The sequence below is a fragment of the Myodes glareolus genome, chromosome 10 (genome assembly GCF_982192425.1).
Source record: "Myodes glareolus chromosome 10, mMyoGla1.1, whole genome shotgun sequence".
NCBI lineage: Eukaryota > Metazoa > Chordata > Mammalia > Rodentia > Cricetidae > Myodes > Myodes glareolus.
The window spans coordinates 6001333-6019719 of NC_142035.1; the positions used below are offsets into that span (position 1 = coordinate 6001333).

Sequence of the window (18387 nt, forward strand, 5' to 3'; positions counted from 1 at the left end):
AATGCTTTATTTTTAAATGTGTGTGCATGTGTGCATGTTTCTCTCTCTCTCTCTCTCTCTCTCTCTCTCTGTGTGTGTGTGTGTGTGTCTGTGTGTCTGTGTCTCTGTGGGGGTATGTGTACCTGAGTGCAGTCCCCTTGGAGGCCAGGAGAAGGAGTCAGAGATCCTGGAGCTGGAGTCAATGGAGGTTATGAATGACTCCACATGGGTGCTAGGAACCAAACTCTACAAGAGCAGAACCTGCTGTGAACTGCTGCACCATCTCTGCAGCCCCACCCTACTGCCCATATTTCCACAGAGGGAAGAAGGTAATGGACAACAAACTACATATTTTGGGTGGTGGAAAATATGAATGAAGAAAAATCCCATCTCCCCAAATCTTGATTTTAATTTGCCAAATCTGACAGTTGTAAGCAATGGTTAGAACCATGGTCATGGTGGGATTTGCACCTTGTTCTGGCTCCATGGTAGGGACTGCCCACTGAAACAGGACTTTCAGTAGCTGGTGCTCCTGGACTCCAGTGCTGGCCACTGCTCACGGCCACACGCTGTCTTTCTGCCTCATCTGTGGGATGGGAAAGCCAACAACCCCACGTATGGTTAGAACGGGAGTTCGGTCCTTTGACACGGGAAGCTGTGCCCTTAATCTAGTTCTTAGGAGGCTTTGCATCCAGTTTAAGACCCTCCCGGAACTGCTAATCTCCCCGTATTGGCTTTCTCCCATGAGTCAGGACTGAGGTAGTTAAAATAGGCTTAGGGGAGGATAACAAAACCCACAGAGTGAGCAGCGATCACACCGTTTCTGTGCCTGTGTGTCTCTGTGTGTGTGCACAAGCGTGATCACGCACCTGTGTGTGTGTGAGAGAGACGTAGGTCTATCGTTCTCCATCTTATAACCCTGAAGCAGGGTCTCTCACTGAACCTGGAGCCAGGCTGGCAGCCAGCAAGTCCCAGGAATCCTCCTGTCTCCACTCCTCCACAGTGCCAGCTTTCTGCGAGGGTGCTGGGGTTTGAACTATGTCTCTCTCGCTTACACAGCAGGCAGTTTTAACCCACTGACCCATCTCCCAGAGCGACTCCTGTGTCAGGTGGTGACTGCATGCCCAAGTGCAGATTCTAAGCCCAGCTTGGCAAAGGTTCCTGAATCAGAGCCATACTAAGACGCTGAAACCCAGATTTCCAGGGTTTTGCTACTGAGGAAGAGCTCCTCACACAATGGCTTAAGCTGGGAAATTCTGACCCAAACCTAGTAGTCCCTTCCATGAGACCAGGGCAAGCTGGACCCCCAGAAACAGCTCCCTGAATCATTTTTTTTTTTGGTCCAAAACTCAAAACCAAATTGGAGGGTGGTGAGCAGACTCGGCGAGTAATGGCGAGTAATGGCACTAGCCGTGGAGTCTGATGGCCGTGTAATAAACGTGGTAGAAGAGGATCGATCGACTACTGCAAGCTGCCCTCCTGCCTCTTCATGCATGCATGGCACATGTGGTTATATGTGTGTGTGCGTAAAATAAGTAAATGTAATAAAACAATTCAAAAACAATGTACTTGTCGGCAAATAAACATGAGAATTGTCATATGTAAACTTGGTCCCAGTTTTCCTTAGAGTTCAGAGCTGTCTGGTGACTTAGGAGTCAAGTTTGGGATAGTTTTGATGCCCCCAGCTCGTCCTGGCTCCTTCTCTCCTTACGGTCTAAAGGTTACTCGTCCCAGCCTGTGTGTTCACAGCTTCCTTCCTGGAAGCCAGTGAGGGTGCAAGCATCCTCTGGCCCAGTGGGGCTTATGCTGGTTTCTTGGTACTTGCTGTGGCACTGGGATACATTGCTTCTGCTTTAAGGGAAACAGAAAAAAACAGATCCAGAGATGCTGTGGCATGATGCTACAATGATGGGCACTCCTATGGGCAAGGCCAGTACTTGGAGATGCATGGGGCAAGTCCCTGTTCTGGGATGCCGCAGTGTTTAAGACTAGATAGACAGCCTGCATTAGAGCTCTGATTGACAGCATTGGGCAGGTTCCTCGCAGCTGAGCTGAGCTCTCCCTTCTGGTGAGTAGACTGAGTACATCAACAGGAACCACGGTACAGGTGGTTGGGAGAGGTGGGCCGTTAACTGGTGGGCGTACTAACCGCCAGGCATGCGATTTTCGGTCTGCAGCCTCGGTGCCTTAGCCATCACTCAGGAGAGTGTTTGGTCATCCGTGGAGAATCCACAGACAGTAGCAGCTGCCAAGCCTGGGAACGGTATGGGGCAGAGTCCAACTGCTTGCCCGGCCCGCACGTAAGAGCTGCATTCAGCCTGCACACTGGCAGATTCCAGCACCCCACCACCAGAAATGGTGCTTGCGGATGGAGTGAGTTCTATCTCTAAAGTCCTGGCAGCGTGCCTAGGCCCGCCCCCAGTGTGTCTCTGGATCCTGATCCACCACTGACTGGCTGGACCTTGAGACAGCCTTTCTTGGACTCTCAGTCTTCTGTTGCATGTGGAGACTGAAGCATGAGGCACTGTCATCTTAACAGGTGCCTCCCTGGGGCAAATGTGTCCTGTGGGTCAGGGGTTCCCTGTCACCTTCTGAAAGGGCTCCCTCTAAAGTGCCCATTGCCAAACTGGTCTTTCTCCAAAGGAAGGCAGGACAGCCATGATGGTCAAAACTAAGTACCCTCCTACCCCACCCCCCACATTGCGGCGGCCCATTGCTTACCAAACCCTAGAAATCATCACAGCTCCTGTGTGTATGATGGTGGTGCGGTCTGTCTGGCAGTGTGACCCCACGACGTATGGGTCATTGGGATGTTTTTCACTCCTCTCCCATTCTTTTTTTTTTCTTTCTTCCTTTTTTTATTTCTTTTTTCCTTATTTTCTTCTTTTCTCCCCCCCGTGTGGTAATTGCATTTATGTGTAAAGGCCAAAGGCCAAGCTCAGGTACATCCCTCAGGAGCTATCCACTCTGTGTCTGTCAGGGTTCCCAAAGGTAGCTGGAGTTCACAGACGGGCTAGGTTGTCGGGCTGAGCAGTGAGCAGCGAGGGTCCTCCTGTGTAAATGCTGGGGATTGCTCTCCTTAGGCTTGAGAGGGAAGTACTTTCCTGACTGAGCTCTCTTCCCAGCCCACTTTCCTTCTTTCTGGCTATAAGCTCTGTGTAGCCCAGCCTGGCCTCAATCAAGCAATCCTCTTGCCTCATTGTCCCCAGAACTGGGGTCTCTTGGCCATTAAGTGTAGTGCCAAGATGGACTGATGGGTGGATGCCCAGTTTTTTTGTTCCGGTTTAAGTCTGCAAAGAACACGCAGGAGGCGTGGATGCAGAAGTTGCTGCTGCTGCTGCAGAGAAAAGTTTGCCAGGAAGAAAGGCATGGCAGACGTGCAGAAATAAGTTCCCCTGTGGGGTGGTGCTCTAGGCACACAGGAGTGTGCGTGTGCGCGTGCGTGCGTGTGAGAGAGAGAGAGAGAGAGAGAGAGAGAGCGAGCGAGCAGGTTTGTGGGGGTGGAAGGGTGGAGAGAGCTTGCTTTTGATCCCCGTCTGAGATCTAGGTCATCTGGCCTTGACCAGCTTGGGTGGGGGCAGAGAGAACTGACTGGAGGCCTTAGCCGTGCAAGGTACCCCTAGGTTGGCTCAGTTCCCGCTCTCCAGGCAGATGGAATTAGACTCTGCAGTTGAAGATGAGGTCCCACCTTGCTCTGCAATGTATACATCAGCAGAATTCTTTTCTTTTTTCTTTTTTTTATAGCCTTGGAGACATATGCTGTTGGGATCAAAATCACCTCTGTAGGGTGTGACTGACATGCAAACAGAACTCTTGCCCAGCACTGGGAGACTGGCTGGAGGAAGCAGCCTCCAGACACAGTGACACCCCTCCATTCCAGGCCCAGGTGGCCCAGGTGTGGAGCAGTCTGTAGGGATCACATTACATTCTGGAGCCTGTGCTGGGTGCCCAGGCCGGGTGGGGGTGGGGCTGGTGTGGGTCAGGGCCTGACTGCTCAGGAAGTCCCCTGGCCCAGGCTGGCCTGGGGTGGGGGCTGGGGGGACAATAAGAAGCTGGCAGGAGACCGGGATTCATGAGGCTTAACACTGGCTGGGCCTCCTTTCCTCTCCCACCGTTGCTCTTCGCTCAGGCCTCTCTCAATCCTCTGTGCAGGCCACCCTGGAAAAGTTCTGCTCATTTTAACCTCCAGGAGCTTCCTCTCGGTGGGTTTCAGACTTACTAGATGGCCACTAACTTTTAACAAGGATGTCTTCTGTACCCCAGGCACCTGGCAGATTCCTTTGCCTGAGGGGCACTCATGAATCTTCAAGCAACCTCGGGAGTTACAAGCTCCTAGTCCCCCATTTTATAGACTGGAAAACTAAGGCAGGGCCTGGCAGTTTCACTGTCACTGAACCCAGGCTGTCACTTCCTCCCCATAAGGCTGTCCCTAAGCATTCCTGAAGACTTTCCTGGATGGCCTGGGTGCTCAAGGGATACTTCTGTCCTGATTGCTTGCTCCATCACCCAGGAAGCTAGCTGGGGTCTGCTGAGGTCTTGGGGAGCCCTCTGGGAGGAGGAAGAAGCACAGAGAGAGCCCTCCCCTCTCCAGGGTTTGACTGAGAGATAATCCTGACTAGGGTGATTGGAGTTCAGAGGGAATCTTATCTCCAGAGTGGAGGGATGAGAAAAGGTGGCCTTTGGGAGGCAGGGACCTGGGTGAGGAGCAGCCTTTCATGGGCCACCCCTGAGACAATGGCCATCTGGGTTATGTATGGTCCACCCACCCAACAGGTACTTGGTGAGCAGACATTCGCTTTGTGTCTTGGGAAGGGGGTCCTCAGGGAGATACCAACAGGACACATGCTCGGACCCTTCGTTGATGCCTTTTCTGGTGGAAGAGTCCAGAGGAATCCCTCACAAGAATGTTTTCCCTATGCAAACTGGCAGCACCCAGACCTGCCCTGATTCCCTCTACGAGCTTGCTAGGGAGATGTTCCTAAAGATGGAGCTAAGGATTGGCTTCCTAGAGCAGTGCATCTTCACTTGATGTCATTCTAGACTTTGGAAGGAGGCCATTTCCTGCATTGAAGCTGATGTTGGGATCGGCATGGTGCCTGTGGGGCCGTGACTGCGGCTAAGCCTCGCTCTCCTTTCTGCTCTGTGGGCATGGCTGGTTGGGCTCCTCTTCTTGATGCCTCTGCCAGGAAAGTCTCTCCTTCGGGAGTTGTGTCTCACCTCTCACCTCACCTGGGTGGCCCACCCTCTTTATGGGGACTGGAGTAACCTGGGGTCTTGCTTGTGTGTTGTGCTTTGGACAGTGGATGCAGTGGCTTTCCTGTCACCTGCCTGCAGCTCATAGGTCAGATGTCCTTCTCTACCCAAAGGCCAGCCAGATGTCCTATCTCTACTCTTTTGGGTGCCTCCTCCGCCTGACTTTGGGGCTTTCTTGAGAGAAGGAAAGGGACGCTCCTTTCCGGTTTCCAGACCTTACTGTGGGTCCCTGTTGTTTCCAGAGGCCTGAGAACCAGTTCGTCATGGAGGTCACCATGCTGGCTCCCTCCCTGGCCCTATCTGTGGCATCCAGGCTGTCACAGGGTATTCTGAAGTGAAAGTAGGGCCCTTTTGTTTATTCATTATCAAGAACTTGCAACATGGTGACCAGAGGTGTTGCACCAGCTCGCAGCCAGCATAGCCTCAGTTCACAAGGCAAAGCAGGTCCAGGGAGGGACCTCTCGGGGTATCTACTGGCTAGGGACTCAGTACTGGGGACATAAGACCTGGGGGCCTGTTAAATTGTCTAAAATCCCGCAGGCCTCAGGAAGCCACATTGTCCAAAATCCCCACAAGGAGTCTCCTCTGTTCTAAGAGGGTTCTCACCAGGCTGTCGCTTCTCACCCTAGGACTCCAACAGGGGCCCCTACCCAATGTCCAATGCCAAATCACTCTTAATCTTAGACTTCTGTGGGTCCTCTCAAGCCCACCCTCGGGAGAGCAGGGTAGTCTGCCATTCCACAGAGCCCCCTGTCACTCTGGGCAAAAGCTGTTCTGCTCCTGTTTTTTACGATGAGGAAACTGAGGTGGCAAAGAGCAGCAATTCACTGAAAGCCCCAGAGGTCGAGTGTAGGGGGCCTTGCCTGGTGTGAGGAGAGGGTGGCTGATCCTTTGGGAACAGGAAAATGCAGTTGGGAGGTCTCCTGAACAGCCCCCGGGCCATGAATTTGGGTACAAAGACTAGCTGCCTACTCCTCAGGCTTGCCTGGGGCTGGGAGGTAGTGTCTGACTGTGAGGGACTAAGGGGCTTGTGTCAGGACGTCACGATAAGGGGTGGGTGGAACCCCTCCTCCCCAAGGAGAGGGTGGGAGCACTCTCTAGTCCCAAATTTGGCTTATGCACTCAACAGAGTTGCAACATCAGGGATTACCCTGGTTCTGGGTTCAAAATACTAGGGTAAAAAAGCCTAGAAACCAAATCTGAACGCTCAGGGTGCTGGACTTGGAGGATGGGATGGGGGCTGGGGGAGACCCCAGACTGTGTAAAGATTCGGTGTGTGTGTGTGTGTGTGTGTGTGTGTGTGTGTGTGCGCGCGCGCGCGTTCCGGGGCGCGAAGTGCAGAAAATAAAAAGTACTGTCCGTAGGAGGAAACAACCTTATCTCCACATTATCTCTGCCAGTCCTGGAAGGTTCCCAGAGGAAGTGGCACCTGAGGGGGGAAGGGCGGGGAGAGAACGTCCCCTGAGGAGGATGGCCAGGGCAACAGAGCTGGCAGCCCAGTGAGTGTGCAGTGGGGGTCTGCATGACGGGAGCAAATGGAGTATTTGGGAGAAAAGAGAGACGAGCCAGGTCAAGGATGGCCACCTCCGGGGAGGAAAGAGAGACGAGTCAGGTCCAAGGATGGCCACCTCCGGGGAGCCTGCTTGGATTCCCGCGCTCCCTCCCCGGTACTTTTCACCACAGCCCGAAGGTGCTACAGGTCTCACTTTGGTCACCTCCAAGTGCGAGTCCCGAGAGGGCAGGGCTGCCTCGGATTCCTTTCTCCGCACCCCTGCAGCGTCCGACCAGGTACCGGACACATGGTGGGCACTCGGTAAATATTTGTAGAGCGCCCTGGGAGGAATGAATGAAGCCATTGGGCCGGGCTTGGGGAGGGCGGGGCCGGGCGCAGGTGGGAGGCCGCGGGAGCGGGAGGGGCGGGGAGGTCGGTCCTCCCGCTCCTCCTCCCCCTTCTCCTACCCGGCCCCAGCGCGCACCACTACGGGGCTCCCGAGGCGGCTGGAGGGGAATCCGGGGCGCGCAGGGCTGGAGAAGCGACCCGGGGCTCCTGTTCTGGGCGCGGGAAGAGGGTTTGTCGCCGGTGCCCGCAGGCCTGGGCGCTACCCGAGCGAGAGGAGGGAGCGAGGGCTCGCCCGGCGCCCAGCCGCCTCCCCGGCACTCGCTCTCCGGACTCGAAGGTCTGCAAAGCTGCTGCTCCTCCCATCCCGGCCCGCCTCCTCGCTCTTTCGCTAGCTCTCCGGAGCTGCTGTGCTAACCCTGCGGTGCGTCCCGGCGAGTGCGGGCCGAGGGGCCCCGCGCCAGGGCTAAGCAGAAGACAGGGGCGTCCCGGGCAAAGCGCAGCCGGCCGGGGAGTGGCCATGTGTGGCAAGGCCGCTGCGAAACTCGTCTGCAGCAAGTGACCTCGCGTCGTGGACCGCTGCCCTGCCCCCTCCGCTGCCACCTGGGGCGGCGCGGGCCCCGGTGCCCCGGATCGCGCGTAGTAGAGCCGGCGCGATGCACGTGCGCTCGCTGCGCGCCGCGGCGCCACACAGCTTCGTGGCTCTCTGGGCGCCTCTGTTCTTGCTGCGCTCCGCCCTAGCCGACTTCAGCCTGGACAACGAGGTGCACTCGAGCTTCATCCACCGGCGCCTCCGCAGTCAGGAGCGGCGGGAGATGCAGCGGGAGATCCTGTCCATCTTGGGCTTGCCCCATCGCCCGCGCCCGCACCTCCAGGGAAAGCATAACTCGGCGCCCATGTTCATGTTGGACCTGTACAACGCCATGGCGGTGGAGGAGAGCGGACCCGACGGCCAGGGCTTTTCCTACCCCTACAAGGCCGTCTTCAGTACCCAGGGTCCCCCTTTAGCCAGCTTGCAGGACAGCCACTTCCTCACCGACGCCGACATGGTCATGAGCTTCGTAAACCTCGGTGAGTGGCGGTGGGAGGGGTATATCTCAGCCAGCCAGCGAGTCCACCTTCCATTTGCAAAGCATCAGTGCCCGCCAGAGACTTTCGCACCGGGTTCTTAGTGGACCCTAAACTCTGTGCGTCCCTGGTAGGGCTTGCCGGCTCAGCGGGTTTGTGGAGGATACCGGGAGGGAAGGATCGGTCCTGAGTCTCTTTGCGGTCTCCGCCACGGGTTGGGGCGGGAGGTGCTGGCCGGGCCGCGGCTTAGTTCAAAGCGCCCGGCTGGGTCATGTGAGCTGAACCGGCCACAGCGGCCCGCGCTACCTGGATTTAAAGGGCCCTTGTGGGCCCAGCTGCCTTCCCGCCCTTCCTTTGCTCCTCTCCCAGTCCAGCTTGGCTCTGGCACCCGGAGCAATCTTTTCCCTTACCTGCTTTGGCCAGACCTACCTGTCCCCTTGCGGTGCGCCTGTCTCGGTGCGCGCCCGGAGCTCCTCGGGGCTCCTCTTCCAGTCGCAGGGCCCCCTACCTTTGGGCTCTTGTCTGGAGCCGGGGAAAGAACGTTGCCATTGCGAGTTTTCTATTTTAAATATTTAATGATAGGTCCCGGGCAGGCAGAATCCATTTTCAGCGTTTATCACGTGTGGCGCGCAAACCACGGGGTTTGGCGATTGGGTAGCTGGGGACCTCGGAGCAGAGGCCGCCACCAAGTGGCTAGGGAATCCTCTTCCCTACTGGAGTCCCAGCCAACCAAGTGATGCGAGGCTGGGTTGCAGTTGGTCCGGGATAGCTCCCCTGCATCAGTGCGCTCACGTGTGTCTAACTTGCTCAAACTAACCCCCGGCGGTGCGCTGTGGGGTTGATCATCAAATATTTGATTTTGGTGATAACACACCCTGATAGTGCTGTTTCCTGAGCCGCTTTTATTCTGCTTGTGGAAATTGCTGAGAAAAGCCCAAATCAAGATACCAAACACCACGGGCGCTGTGTCAACTTGGAAATAATGAAGTTTGAAGGCCACCCCTCCCCCGCTGGGCACCTGGGGCTCGGAAGGGGACTCACGATAATCCTTCCAGCTCCAGATAAAGACCCTGGAGTTTCAGGGAGGCCATTGTCTGCCTCCATTGTTGGTCAAAAAAATCAAATAATGAAACAAGGGTCACCGTGGGTGATAGAGATGCCAAAACAACATAAAACAAGTTTAAATTTTCCTTAGACACTTGTTAAGAAGAGGCCCTGCTTTGGAACTATCTCCAAGACATAGGTGAAAAAAAAAAAAGGTAGGAGAAAGCCTGCGAACTGCAGAGAGATTCTCCTGGGGGCAGGGCTGGGTGTCACTGTGTCAGTTTTTTTTTAAAGTATGTAGATTACCAAAAACTATATAGACAACCACTTAATAACATGCTCAGCTATATATGGTCAGCAGAGATGTGTGAGACCGCCTGTCCCAAAGCCAAAGTTAGTAGGGTCCTTTTCCCAGAGTGAGGGTAGGGGCTGATGGCATCTTCTGTTCTCTCCCTCTGTGATCTCCAGGAAGGTCTTGACTGATGATTCAGAGTCCTGTTGGGCTCATCAAGCAGCGATATATAATCCCTGGCTTCGGTGGCAGTTCTCTGTGCTTCAGGTCAGGCAGTGTGGCCCCAGCTAAAGGCCAGGTGGCTCCCAGGGCGGCTCCCCGGGCCCTGCTGGGAACTTGGCGGGGGCGGTTGCTCCCCCCCTGGCCTTGGGTACAAGCTGGGGCATGCTGGGGAGGCCACAGCTGGGTGGCTTCCTCTGGCTGCACACACACCTTTCAGTCCATTCTTTCATGTTGAAAGGACAAAGACTGGCTTGTCTGAACCTCTTACTCAGTGGGGCAGGCTTCGGGCTTTTGTGGGACCATTCTGACTTTCTCAGGCCTGGCTTTCTGGGCCATCACTCCCAATTAGATCGCAGAGTGGCTTTTAACAGAACCCATGGACCTGGGTCTTGTTTTCTTTCCCTTTCTGTCCCTAAACTATAGGTAATTAGGGGAAACCCCAGACTGCAGCTGCTGTGAGCTTTCCGTGGGTGCATCTTTAATCTCTGCTGGGCCACAGCACAGGGCATGAACCTCCTGCCTCTGCTGCTGGGATTTCTCCCTGGGAGCGACTTGGGGGTGGCAGTCGGGTGGGAGAGGGGTTGTGTGGCCGCTGGAAACGTGTCCGACATTGAGTTTGCTGAGAAAGCTTAGTTGAACTGCCAGTCACGTGGATCAGAAATAGACAAAGCTTCAGAAAGCCAAGTTGACTCTTACTCTCTCCCCCTGAGTCATACAATGTCATTGGTTCCCATCTAGCCATTCCTTGTCACAGTTGTGGCCTTTGGTGTTGGTGCAGACTGGCTTCCCTAGCTGCTCCCCCTGACCCCGAATACCTCTGCTGCCCTCCAGGCCTGCCTGCTTGGGGACCCCTACCTCAATCCTGAAGGCTTTTGCAGGTCCTCTAAGGTCTGCAGCCAAATTGGTTTTTTTCTTGTAAGTTGTTCTCTCTGGAATCTGAGCAGTTTGCCAGGCCGAGCGGGATCTACACTAGAGGGGATTGTACAGCCAAACCAGGTGCCGCGTGTGAGGACTTGACCCTCCCAGATGACAAAGACCAGCCCCGCATCATAAAGCCCCTGGAAAAGCCAGTCAGCTACTTGCGGGGCGGGGGCGGGTGGGTGAGACACCCATCATCCCGACTCTGGCCCCAGAGTTCAATGGCAAGATCTGTAAACTGGTTTGGATTAACAAGCCCCTGACTTCTCTGGGTAGACTTCATTTTGGAATTCAAAACAGGCTACACTCACTTAAACAGTCCTCAGGCAAAGTCGATCCTGCAGAGACTTACTTAGTCTAGCCATTAACCCCAACTATTCTTTCCTTGGGAACCCTAGCATCTTTTCTCAGAATCTTCTAGAAAGCCAACCGGCTTGGAGAGGGTGTATGTGATTCCTGTTTATCTCTGGGCCAGGTTAGGAAGGAATGAAATTTGTTTAATCTTTGAAACTAAGTTAGAAAAAGGAGAAGGTTAGAACCCTGTCATTATTGTAGCCAGCACATAAAAGTGGCTTTTGTTAACTCAGGCTGGGAAGCAGAGGGGAGACCTAGCAGTTTGGTTTTCACTTTACCCCATCTGGCTGTCCTTTCTGTAGACAAGTGTTTGGCGTTAACATCTCTCCTTTACCCCTCGGAACAGGCCCTACCACTGGGGAGTAGTAGGGAAAGGTTCTGTTACAATTTAAACACGTCCTTCGGGGACTGCTCCACAGAGCATGGCTGCAGGCGCCTGCAGCTGTAAGCTGGCCCGCCTTAGAATTTGGAAGGGGCTCCTTCACATTCCAGCCCTTTCTGGTTAGCAAGAGAAGGTTAATAGAGATGTCACATGGTTTCCCCCTTCATCTTTCTTCCTCTCTCTCTCTCTCTCTCTCTCTCTCTCTCTGCAGATCAACTTCACCATAGGGGTGCATTAACAGCTGTGTTTTCAGTAACCCTTTCAAAATCACTTTTAAACCTCATTTTCCTGGGTCTATAAATCAAAGATTCCCCCCTCCCCTTTTCCCAAGGATATTATGTGACCCAGATTTGAACTGTTTTGGATCTTTTGTGTATTTCCCTTCTGCAATCAAGGCAGGGGCTGGGCCCTGGATGGCAGCTTAGATGGCTGGCTTGGGTGTTTATCCCAGGGCTGTCATTTGGGTCTGAGGTTCCCGTGGAAGGTAGGAGGTGGTGCCTAGCGGAGCTGGTGATTGTTTCTTTTTGGAGAAAAGAAAGCGCCTCTGAGACCCAGCTCCAGACAACTGGGTCGGTGGGACTTTAGCCTAGGCAATGATGGTGGCAGCCACCAAGCGTTTGCCCAGATAAACAGAGCATGGACGATCCCCTACCACTCTCTGGTGTGCCTGTGATGTGAGCGCATGTCACATGCCTGCTGAACTGGGAGACAAGTGATGATTTCATCCCAGGCAGAGTCCCGTGGACATTGATCGATTGCCCCCCCGATTGCTTTCATATCTTGCCCACCCCGCTTGCTAAGGTCATATTTGGCCCTCATCGAGCCTCACAGTGTCCTCCGGCTGCCTCCTCCACCCTTCCCGCCCTGCCCCTTCGTGTAACTGGAATGGAGAGCCCTTCCCACCCCGCAGCCCAGCAGTGGTTGGGGCCCATCAACACACAGGGGATGTGGCTGGCCGCTGCACAGCTTGCCTTCTCGGACTCTGCGGTGTCTCTGGGGTCAGGGCACAGGCAGGGATGTATAGGATCTGTCTTGCTATTGTCAGAAGGAATGCACTCAGGGATTAGCGGGAGAGTACGGTGGTGGGAGGGAGCCACAGCTGTGTACACTTATTATAAAAGATTTAAGTCCCACTGGTAAAATCAATATATTGAATTGCACAGCCCTCTGCTTTTAATTAGTTTAAATCAAACGCGCCCAGGCTGTTTTGCCTCTCCTTGCCTCCGTGGGGTGAGGAAACACCAATATTTACATAGAAACTGATAACACGTCCAGCTTCACACACTCCGATGGCCTGTTTGATGGATCCCAGATCGACGTGGAGTTGGGAGGGATGATGTCAGTGGGTTGAGGGACATCGGTGATGCCAAAGACTTGGATCCTGATATTGTGATACAGTAGGTGTGTGCTCAGAGGCAGTGTTGGTGAGTCCCCTATTTGTACAGGCACTCGGAAAGCTGAGATTCACCAATTCACCCTCTAGAACATTCTTGCAAAACCATTCAGGGGCTCCGCCAGCATGTGGGGTTCTTTGTACTGGGGCAGCTCAGGGCACATGCTTTATTTATTCCAGAACTCGCCTTCCTAGTCCCTGCAGCTGTTTATAGAGGCAGGAGGGCTTGCATTGCAAGCGATCGCATGCACCACCAGGCTATTATGTGAGCCAGTCGGTATTAGCTGTGTGCTCAGCTGGGATTGAATTCCCCAGGTTTTGCAGCAAATGGCATTTGACAAATACTATTTGACAAAAAATGTGACTTGGTATTTCTTAATGTGGAACAGATATTTCACGGTTAACGTCCCCCGGCAGAAAAAAAAAATCGCTCGACCCCCAAGTGTAATGGCAGTGCAGATGAACGCCAGGACGGGCTGGGTACTTCCCCTCTCCAGGATGGGCTGTTTATGATTTGGGGGATGTCAGGAGTGCACGGAGCCTGACACGCCCCGTTGTGAAGCTCAGAGTAGCATGTGCCAGGCCTGCCCTTTCAACATTTGTGTCGGAAGGCATCGCGGGGAGCGGCGCAAAGCCTCCAGTGATCCTCAAGGAGTGGATCGAATTAATGAGGCCTCTGTGAACACCAGGGTTTGGGTAACTGCTTTATTGTTTGAGAACCAGAGTGCTTATAATCTGGTTCCTGTACCAACATGTTTAACGTGTGTTAATGCATTTCCAAACCGGAGCCTCTCAGCACAGCCCTGCTTTTCATTAATTGATGTCAGTAGCATGGTACAGTATTTCAAAGGGCCGGCCAAGCATAAACTGTGTTTCCAATTTCCTTCCTTTCCTGTGTTTGGGATGCCATTGTTAATTTGTTCCCATGCAGGAGCCGGGGCTGCCAACCGGCTTTCTATAAAGGGCTTCATAGTGAAGGCTTCCAGCCCTCGCTCATGCTCAGGGCTGCCTGGCCAAGTTTCCTGACACTTTGCAGTTAATTCTGGATGATCTACGGGGTGGGGGGTTGGGGGCTTCCCTGCCGAGGAACGGAAGTTCTTGGTGACAGTGGTGGGTGTGGCTTGGCAAGGGAGCCCAGAGGAACATCCACCGTAATTCTCTTTAGACACGGCTTAAACCCTTGCGTCTGTTTCCACCCTGGTAGAGTAAGTAGCCCTGTGACCTTGGGCGAGCTACTTCAACGTCTCTGAGTCTGTCCCCTCATGTTGTAAAGGCTGAATAGCAGTTCTTTCCTCCACAGAGTCTCAAGAAAACACCAGTCTCACCAACCCAGAAATAGTCGGTGTATAATCAATGTACTTCTTGTTGTTGAGGTGGATAGAACTGTATTCGTTTTCTTATGTTAGTCTAAAGTTCAGTTAAAATTTCTTTTATAAAAATATCTTTATTTATTTTTACATACCAATCTCAATTTCCCCTCCCCTCCCCCCTCTTCTCCTTCCCCACCTCTCCCCACCTCATCCCCCATCCGCTCCTCAGAGAGGGTAAGACCTCCCCTGGGAAGTCACCTAAGACTGCATCATCACCTCCTTGAAGCAGGGACCAAGGTCCTCCCTGCCCTGCCATGCCTTGGCTGAGTAAGGTATCTCTCCGTAGAGAATGGGCTCCACAAACTCAATTCATGCATTAGGGTTAGAGCCTGGTCTTCCTACACTTATTTATTGGGGAGGAGGTGCCTGTGTGGCACATGGAGGTTAGAAGACAACCTGTGGAATCCAATTCTCCCCTTCCACCATGATGGTTTTAGAGACTGAACTCAGGTGGTCACACTTGGCAGCAAGTGCCTTTGCCTGCTGAGCCGCCATCTTGTCCACCTCTACATTTCAGGGTTTTTTTTTTTTTAAGATTATTTTATTCTCTCTGTCTGTCTGTCTGTCTCTCTCTCTCTCTCTCTCTCTCTCGTGTGTGTGTGTGTGTGTGTGTGTGTGTGTGTGTGTGTGTATGTATATACATGTACTCACAAATGCCCACTGAAGCCAGAAGAGGATGTGTGATCCCTTGGAGCTGGAGTTACTGAGCCTTTGTGAGCCTCTCTGTGTGCACGCTGGAGTCACAACTCTGAGCTTCATGACTGAGCATCCTTCAGCACTGAGTCCCCTCTCCCGCCACAATTTCAGTTTCTAAGTAGTTAACTATCGATAATGAGATCAAGTGCAGGGAATGCAGCTTGCTTGGTAGAACTCCTGTCTGGTGCGGAGGGGGCTCTGGGGGTGATTCCCAGCACCAAACCAGGCATTGTGATGCCAACACTTGGAAGGGAGAGGGAGGAAGATTGCCATGCTAGGGCTAGCTTTGCCTGTGGAACACATTCAAGGCCAGCCTGGTCTACACAAAAATATATCTTTCGAAACAAAAGAAAGAAAAGAAAAAAAAAGGTTAAAAGATACTGAGCTCAAGTATTTGAAGTGTAAGACAATGTATGTCCCGAGTTAAGTTTCTCCCCTTTTTTCTGAGACTTAGAGACTCTGTCCAAATAATTCCATCCATCCCGCTCAGATCAGCAAGGCTTCTGGACCACTCTGGTGGCACACAGATGCCACCCGACATAGACGGGACGGGAACTGAACACCAAACTGACTGATGGTGAACAGAAAAAATCCTGACTCTTTCTCTGGATTTTAACATCTGTGGTTATTTAAAAACATCACAACCTGGGAGACCAAAATGGAGTAAGGGTTCTATATAGAAGCTGCAAATAAAGACTTATTCCAACATTAAAAAGTTTAATTAAAAAAAAATCTCATTACTGAAGTATTTGTTCCCACTCCCCTTTCTGGAAGCTTTCACTTCGGGGGAGTTGACAAGCCCAGAGCGTTCATTAATGGAGCCTGTGGCTTCCACTTGTGATTGGAGCAGGTGCAAGGTGCCCCCTGACTCCTCCAACTGAGGCTGAGCAGACGACATCAATAAAGCCTTGTGTGGATTCCATGGAGGCCAGAGAAAGAATGAGATCACGTCCAAGGCCCGAGGCAGATGTGCACCCTCCTTCCAGGGCTCCACAAACTTCCTTCAGCTCTTCAACACAGTGCGCAAATGTCATCTCTGAAGCCACACGTCTCCCCGAAGCCTTTAGGCTTCCGTCTCTGTAGTCTTGCGTGATTAAATATGTCTGTGAGTATGCATGTGTGCAGTTTTCAGAACTGAGGGCTTGGTATTTCAAGTCCTGGTCTCAGGTGTGTGCATTCTTACTGACTCAGCCTCGTTGGCACTTTTCTGTGGCACTAAACATTGCATTCGGAATCTGATGGACTAGGTGCTCACCTGCCGGGTGAACATCATACAGTCATGTGCATGCAAACATGCATGGATGTATGCATATGCAAAGACAGGCACAAACACGATGCATCCACATGCATGTTCACACACGTGATATCCACATGTGTACATGTGTGTGTATCCACACATGTGTGTATGTGTATACATACAACCTAGGGCGTCTGGTTGCTTTGGCTTTTGATGAGGGACTCCTTGATTATTTTCTCAGCTCTCCTTGCTGCTGGCTCAGGCGCTGCCTTGCACAATTCCCAGGGTGCTCCAGGTGTTCACATGTTGGCTGTCTGTATCTGTGCACATGACTGGCAGGGTGATGACATTCCAGGCAGAGTTCTGTAAATACGTGCGATCTTGTGGTCCCTCCCTGGTACATTTTGAATGCACAGCCTACCTAGAAACAAATGGCCTGCTGAGTAGCATGTTGGGAGATTTTCGCTTTATAAGGCTGAGCTGAGAATAGCAGCGTAAGCAGGGGCCCTAGAGAGGAAAAACAAAACGAAAACCTTTGTGTTTGTTCATCAGCAGGAATTGAATGTGACCTGTCCCCCAGCAGCTCTTGTGTTTGAACACCTGGTCCACAGCTGGTGGTGGTGTTTTGGGAGGTTGTCGGAATTGTTTAGTGACGGACTTAGGGTTCACGGGGGAGAGTCTGATGAAGACGCTGTGAAGTTTTTCCAGAAGGTACTAGCTGTCCCTTGTCCCCAAGTCTTGGCCTGCGTGGAGAACGTCCTCTTCTCAGGCCTTAGAGATGGCATCTCCCTCCCCACAGGACCTGTGTGGCTGAACCCAGACATTGAATTCCGGGTTTTATCTAACCCTCTCTGAAATGGGACAGAATGAAAGTTCAGAGCTGGTAGCTCTCTATGTAGCTATTTAGTTAGTCCTTCCCTGCATCAGACCCTCCTTTTTTAGCAAGGTAAGTGTCATGGGGCTTACCTGATGAGTGTGGGCCGTGCGTGTCACTGAACACAAGCCTCTCTGTCCCCGGAGGGGCCTTGAGGAAGAGGACAGGCTGCCTGGGAACAGATGTCAGGCCTTGACCGTGTAGTCCCTTCTGATGGGTAAGAGAGCCAGAAGCGGGCATGCCCCTCTTCCTCACCATCCTGACTGTAGTAAAACTTCTCTCTGTCATAGCCAGAAAAGAATTGTCAGGACAAAGGATCTGTGTACCCATATATGGGGTCCTACATGCCTCCTGCTTCCCTAGCCCATCCAGGAAACCCTGGGGCAGCTACATGTGTGTTTTAGCGGTCAGACCCAGTGATGCTGGTGGAGAAGTCTGTAGAAGTGGTCTCACCATGTGCCCAGGGCTTCCAATTGCAGCTGGGTTGTGACATGGGGCAGTCATCCTTCTCTGGATGTCCTCCAACGGGGAGTTGAGTTCTTTTCTTGTGCCTGTGTGTCTCCCTCTGTGTGTCTGTGCATGTGCCGGTGGCTGGGTGTATGTGCGTGTTTTTCTTGTGCCTGTGTGTCTCCCTCTGTGTGTCTGTGCATGTGCCGGTGGCTGGGTGTATGTGCGTGTGGTATCTGCGTTGTGGGGAACACCCTGGCAGGCTCTGGGAACGAAAGCAGCTGTGCAGTTCAAATGCACAGACCTCCGTCTGTGTGCGGGGTGACTTAGCAAGAGAGGAAGTGAGGGGCAGAGGGTGTGGGCACCGGGGGTGACTGCAGATTGTGGGCTTTGTGTTCCGTAGTGAGAGCAAAAGCATGGGAAAAGACTCAGGGCTTGCAGGGTGACAGCTGCTGGGGGAAGTCAAGGCAAGGGCTAAGGACCAGGAGTGGACGCCTCAACTGAGGCCCTTCCTTGTGTGTGCACGCGCATGCGGTGTATGCCATTGCACCCGTGTTCCCCCACCTTCTTAACGCTGCAGCCCTTTGATACAGTCCCTCATGTTGTGGTGGCCTCCAACCAGAAAATTATTGTCATTTCTGCTTCATAACTGTAATTTTTCTACTGTTATGAATTGTAATGTAAATACCTGTGCTTTCTGATGGTCTTAGGCGACGCCCGTGAAAGGGTCGTTCAAACCCCCAAAGGGGTCTAGACCCACAGATTGAGAACTGCTGATTTTTACATGCTTAAGTATGTACCTGGGTCAGGGTGAGGATACCCGTGCCAGGCGTGTCTGCATGTGTCTGCACTTGTGTGTGGAGGCCGGAGGTCAGCGTGAGGTGGTGCTCTTGTCTTTCTTTCTCAGCTACTCTCCCCTTTGGTTTTGTTTGTTTTTGAGATAGGGTCTCTCCCTGACCCTAGACCTCAGCATTGGAAGGCGACAGGCCAGTGAGCTCCAGGGATCTGCTTGTCCCTCTCT

General features: G+C 52.9%; 1 protein-coding gene across 2 annotated transcripts in view; it reads left to right on the forward strand.

Annotated features, from left to right (window-relative positions):
- The first annotated feature begins 7175 nt into the window (after window positions 1-7175).
- Window positions 7176-18387, forward strand: part of Bmp7 (bone morphogenetic protein 7) — a 128376-nt gene continuing 117164 nt past the window's right edge. Inside the window, exon 1 of one of the 2 annotated variants that reach the window (XM_085696952.2) lies at window positions 7176-8140. In XM_085696952.2, the coding sequence (XP_085553078.1) occupies window positions 7726-8140 (415 nt within the window). In that variant the 5' untranslated portion in view covers window positions 7176-7725. The remainder of the gene's footprint in view (window positions 8141-18387) is intronic. The other variant, XM_048441209.3, reaches the window with a different exon arrangement.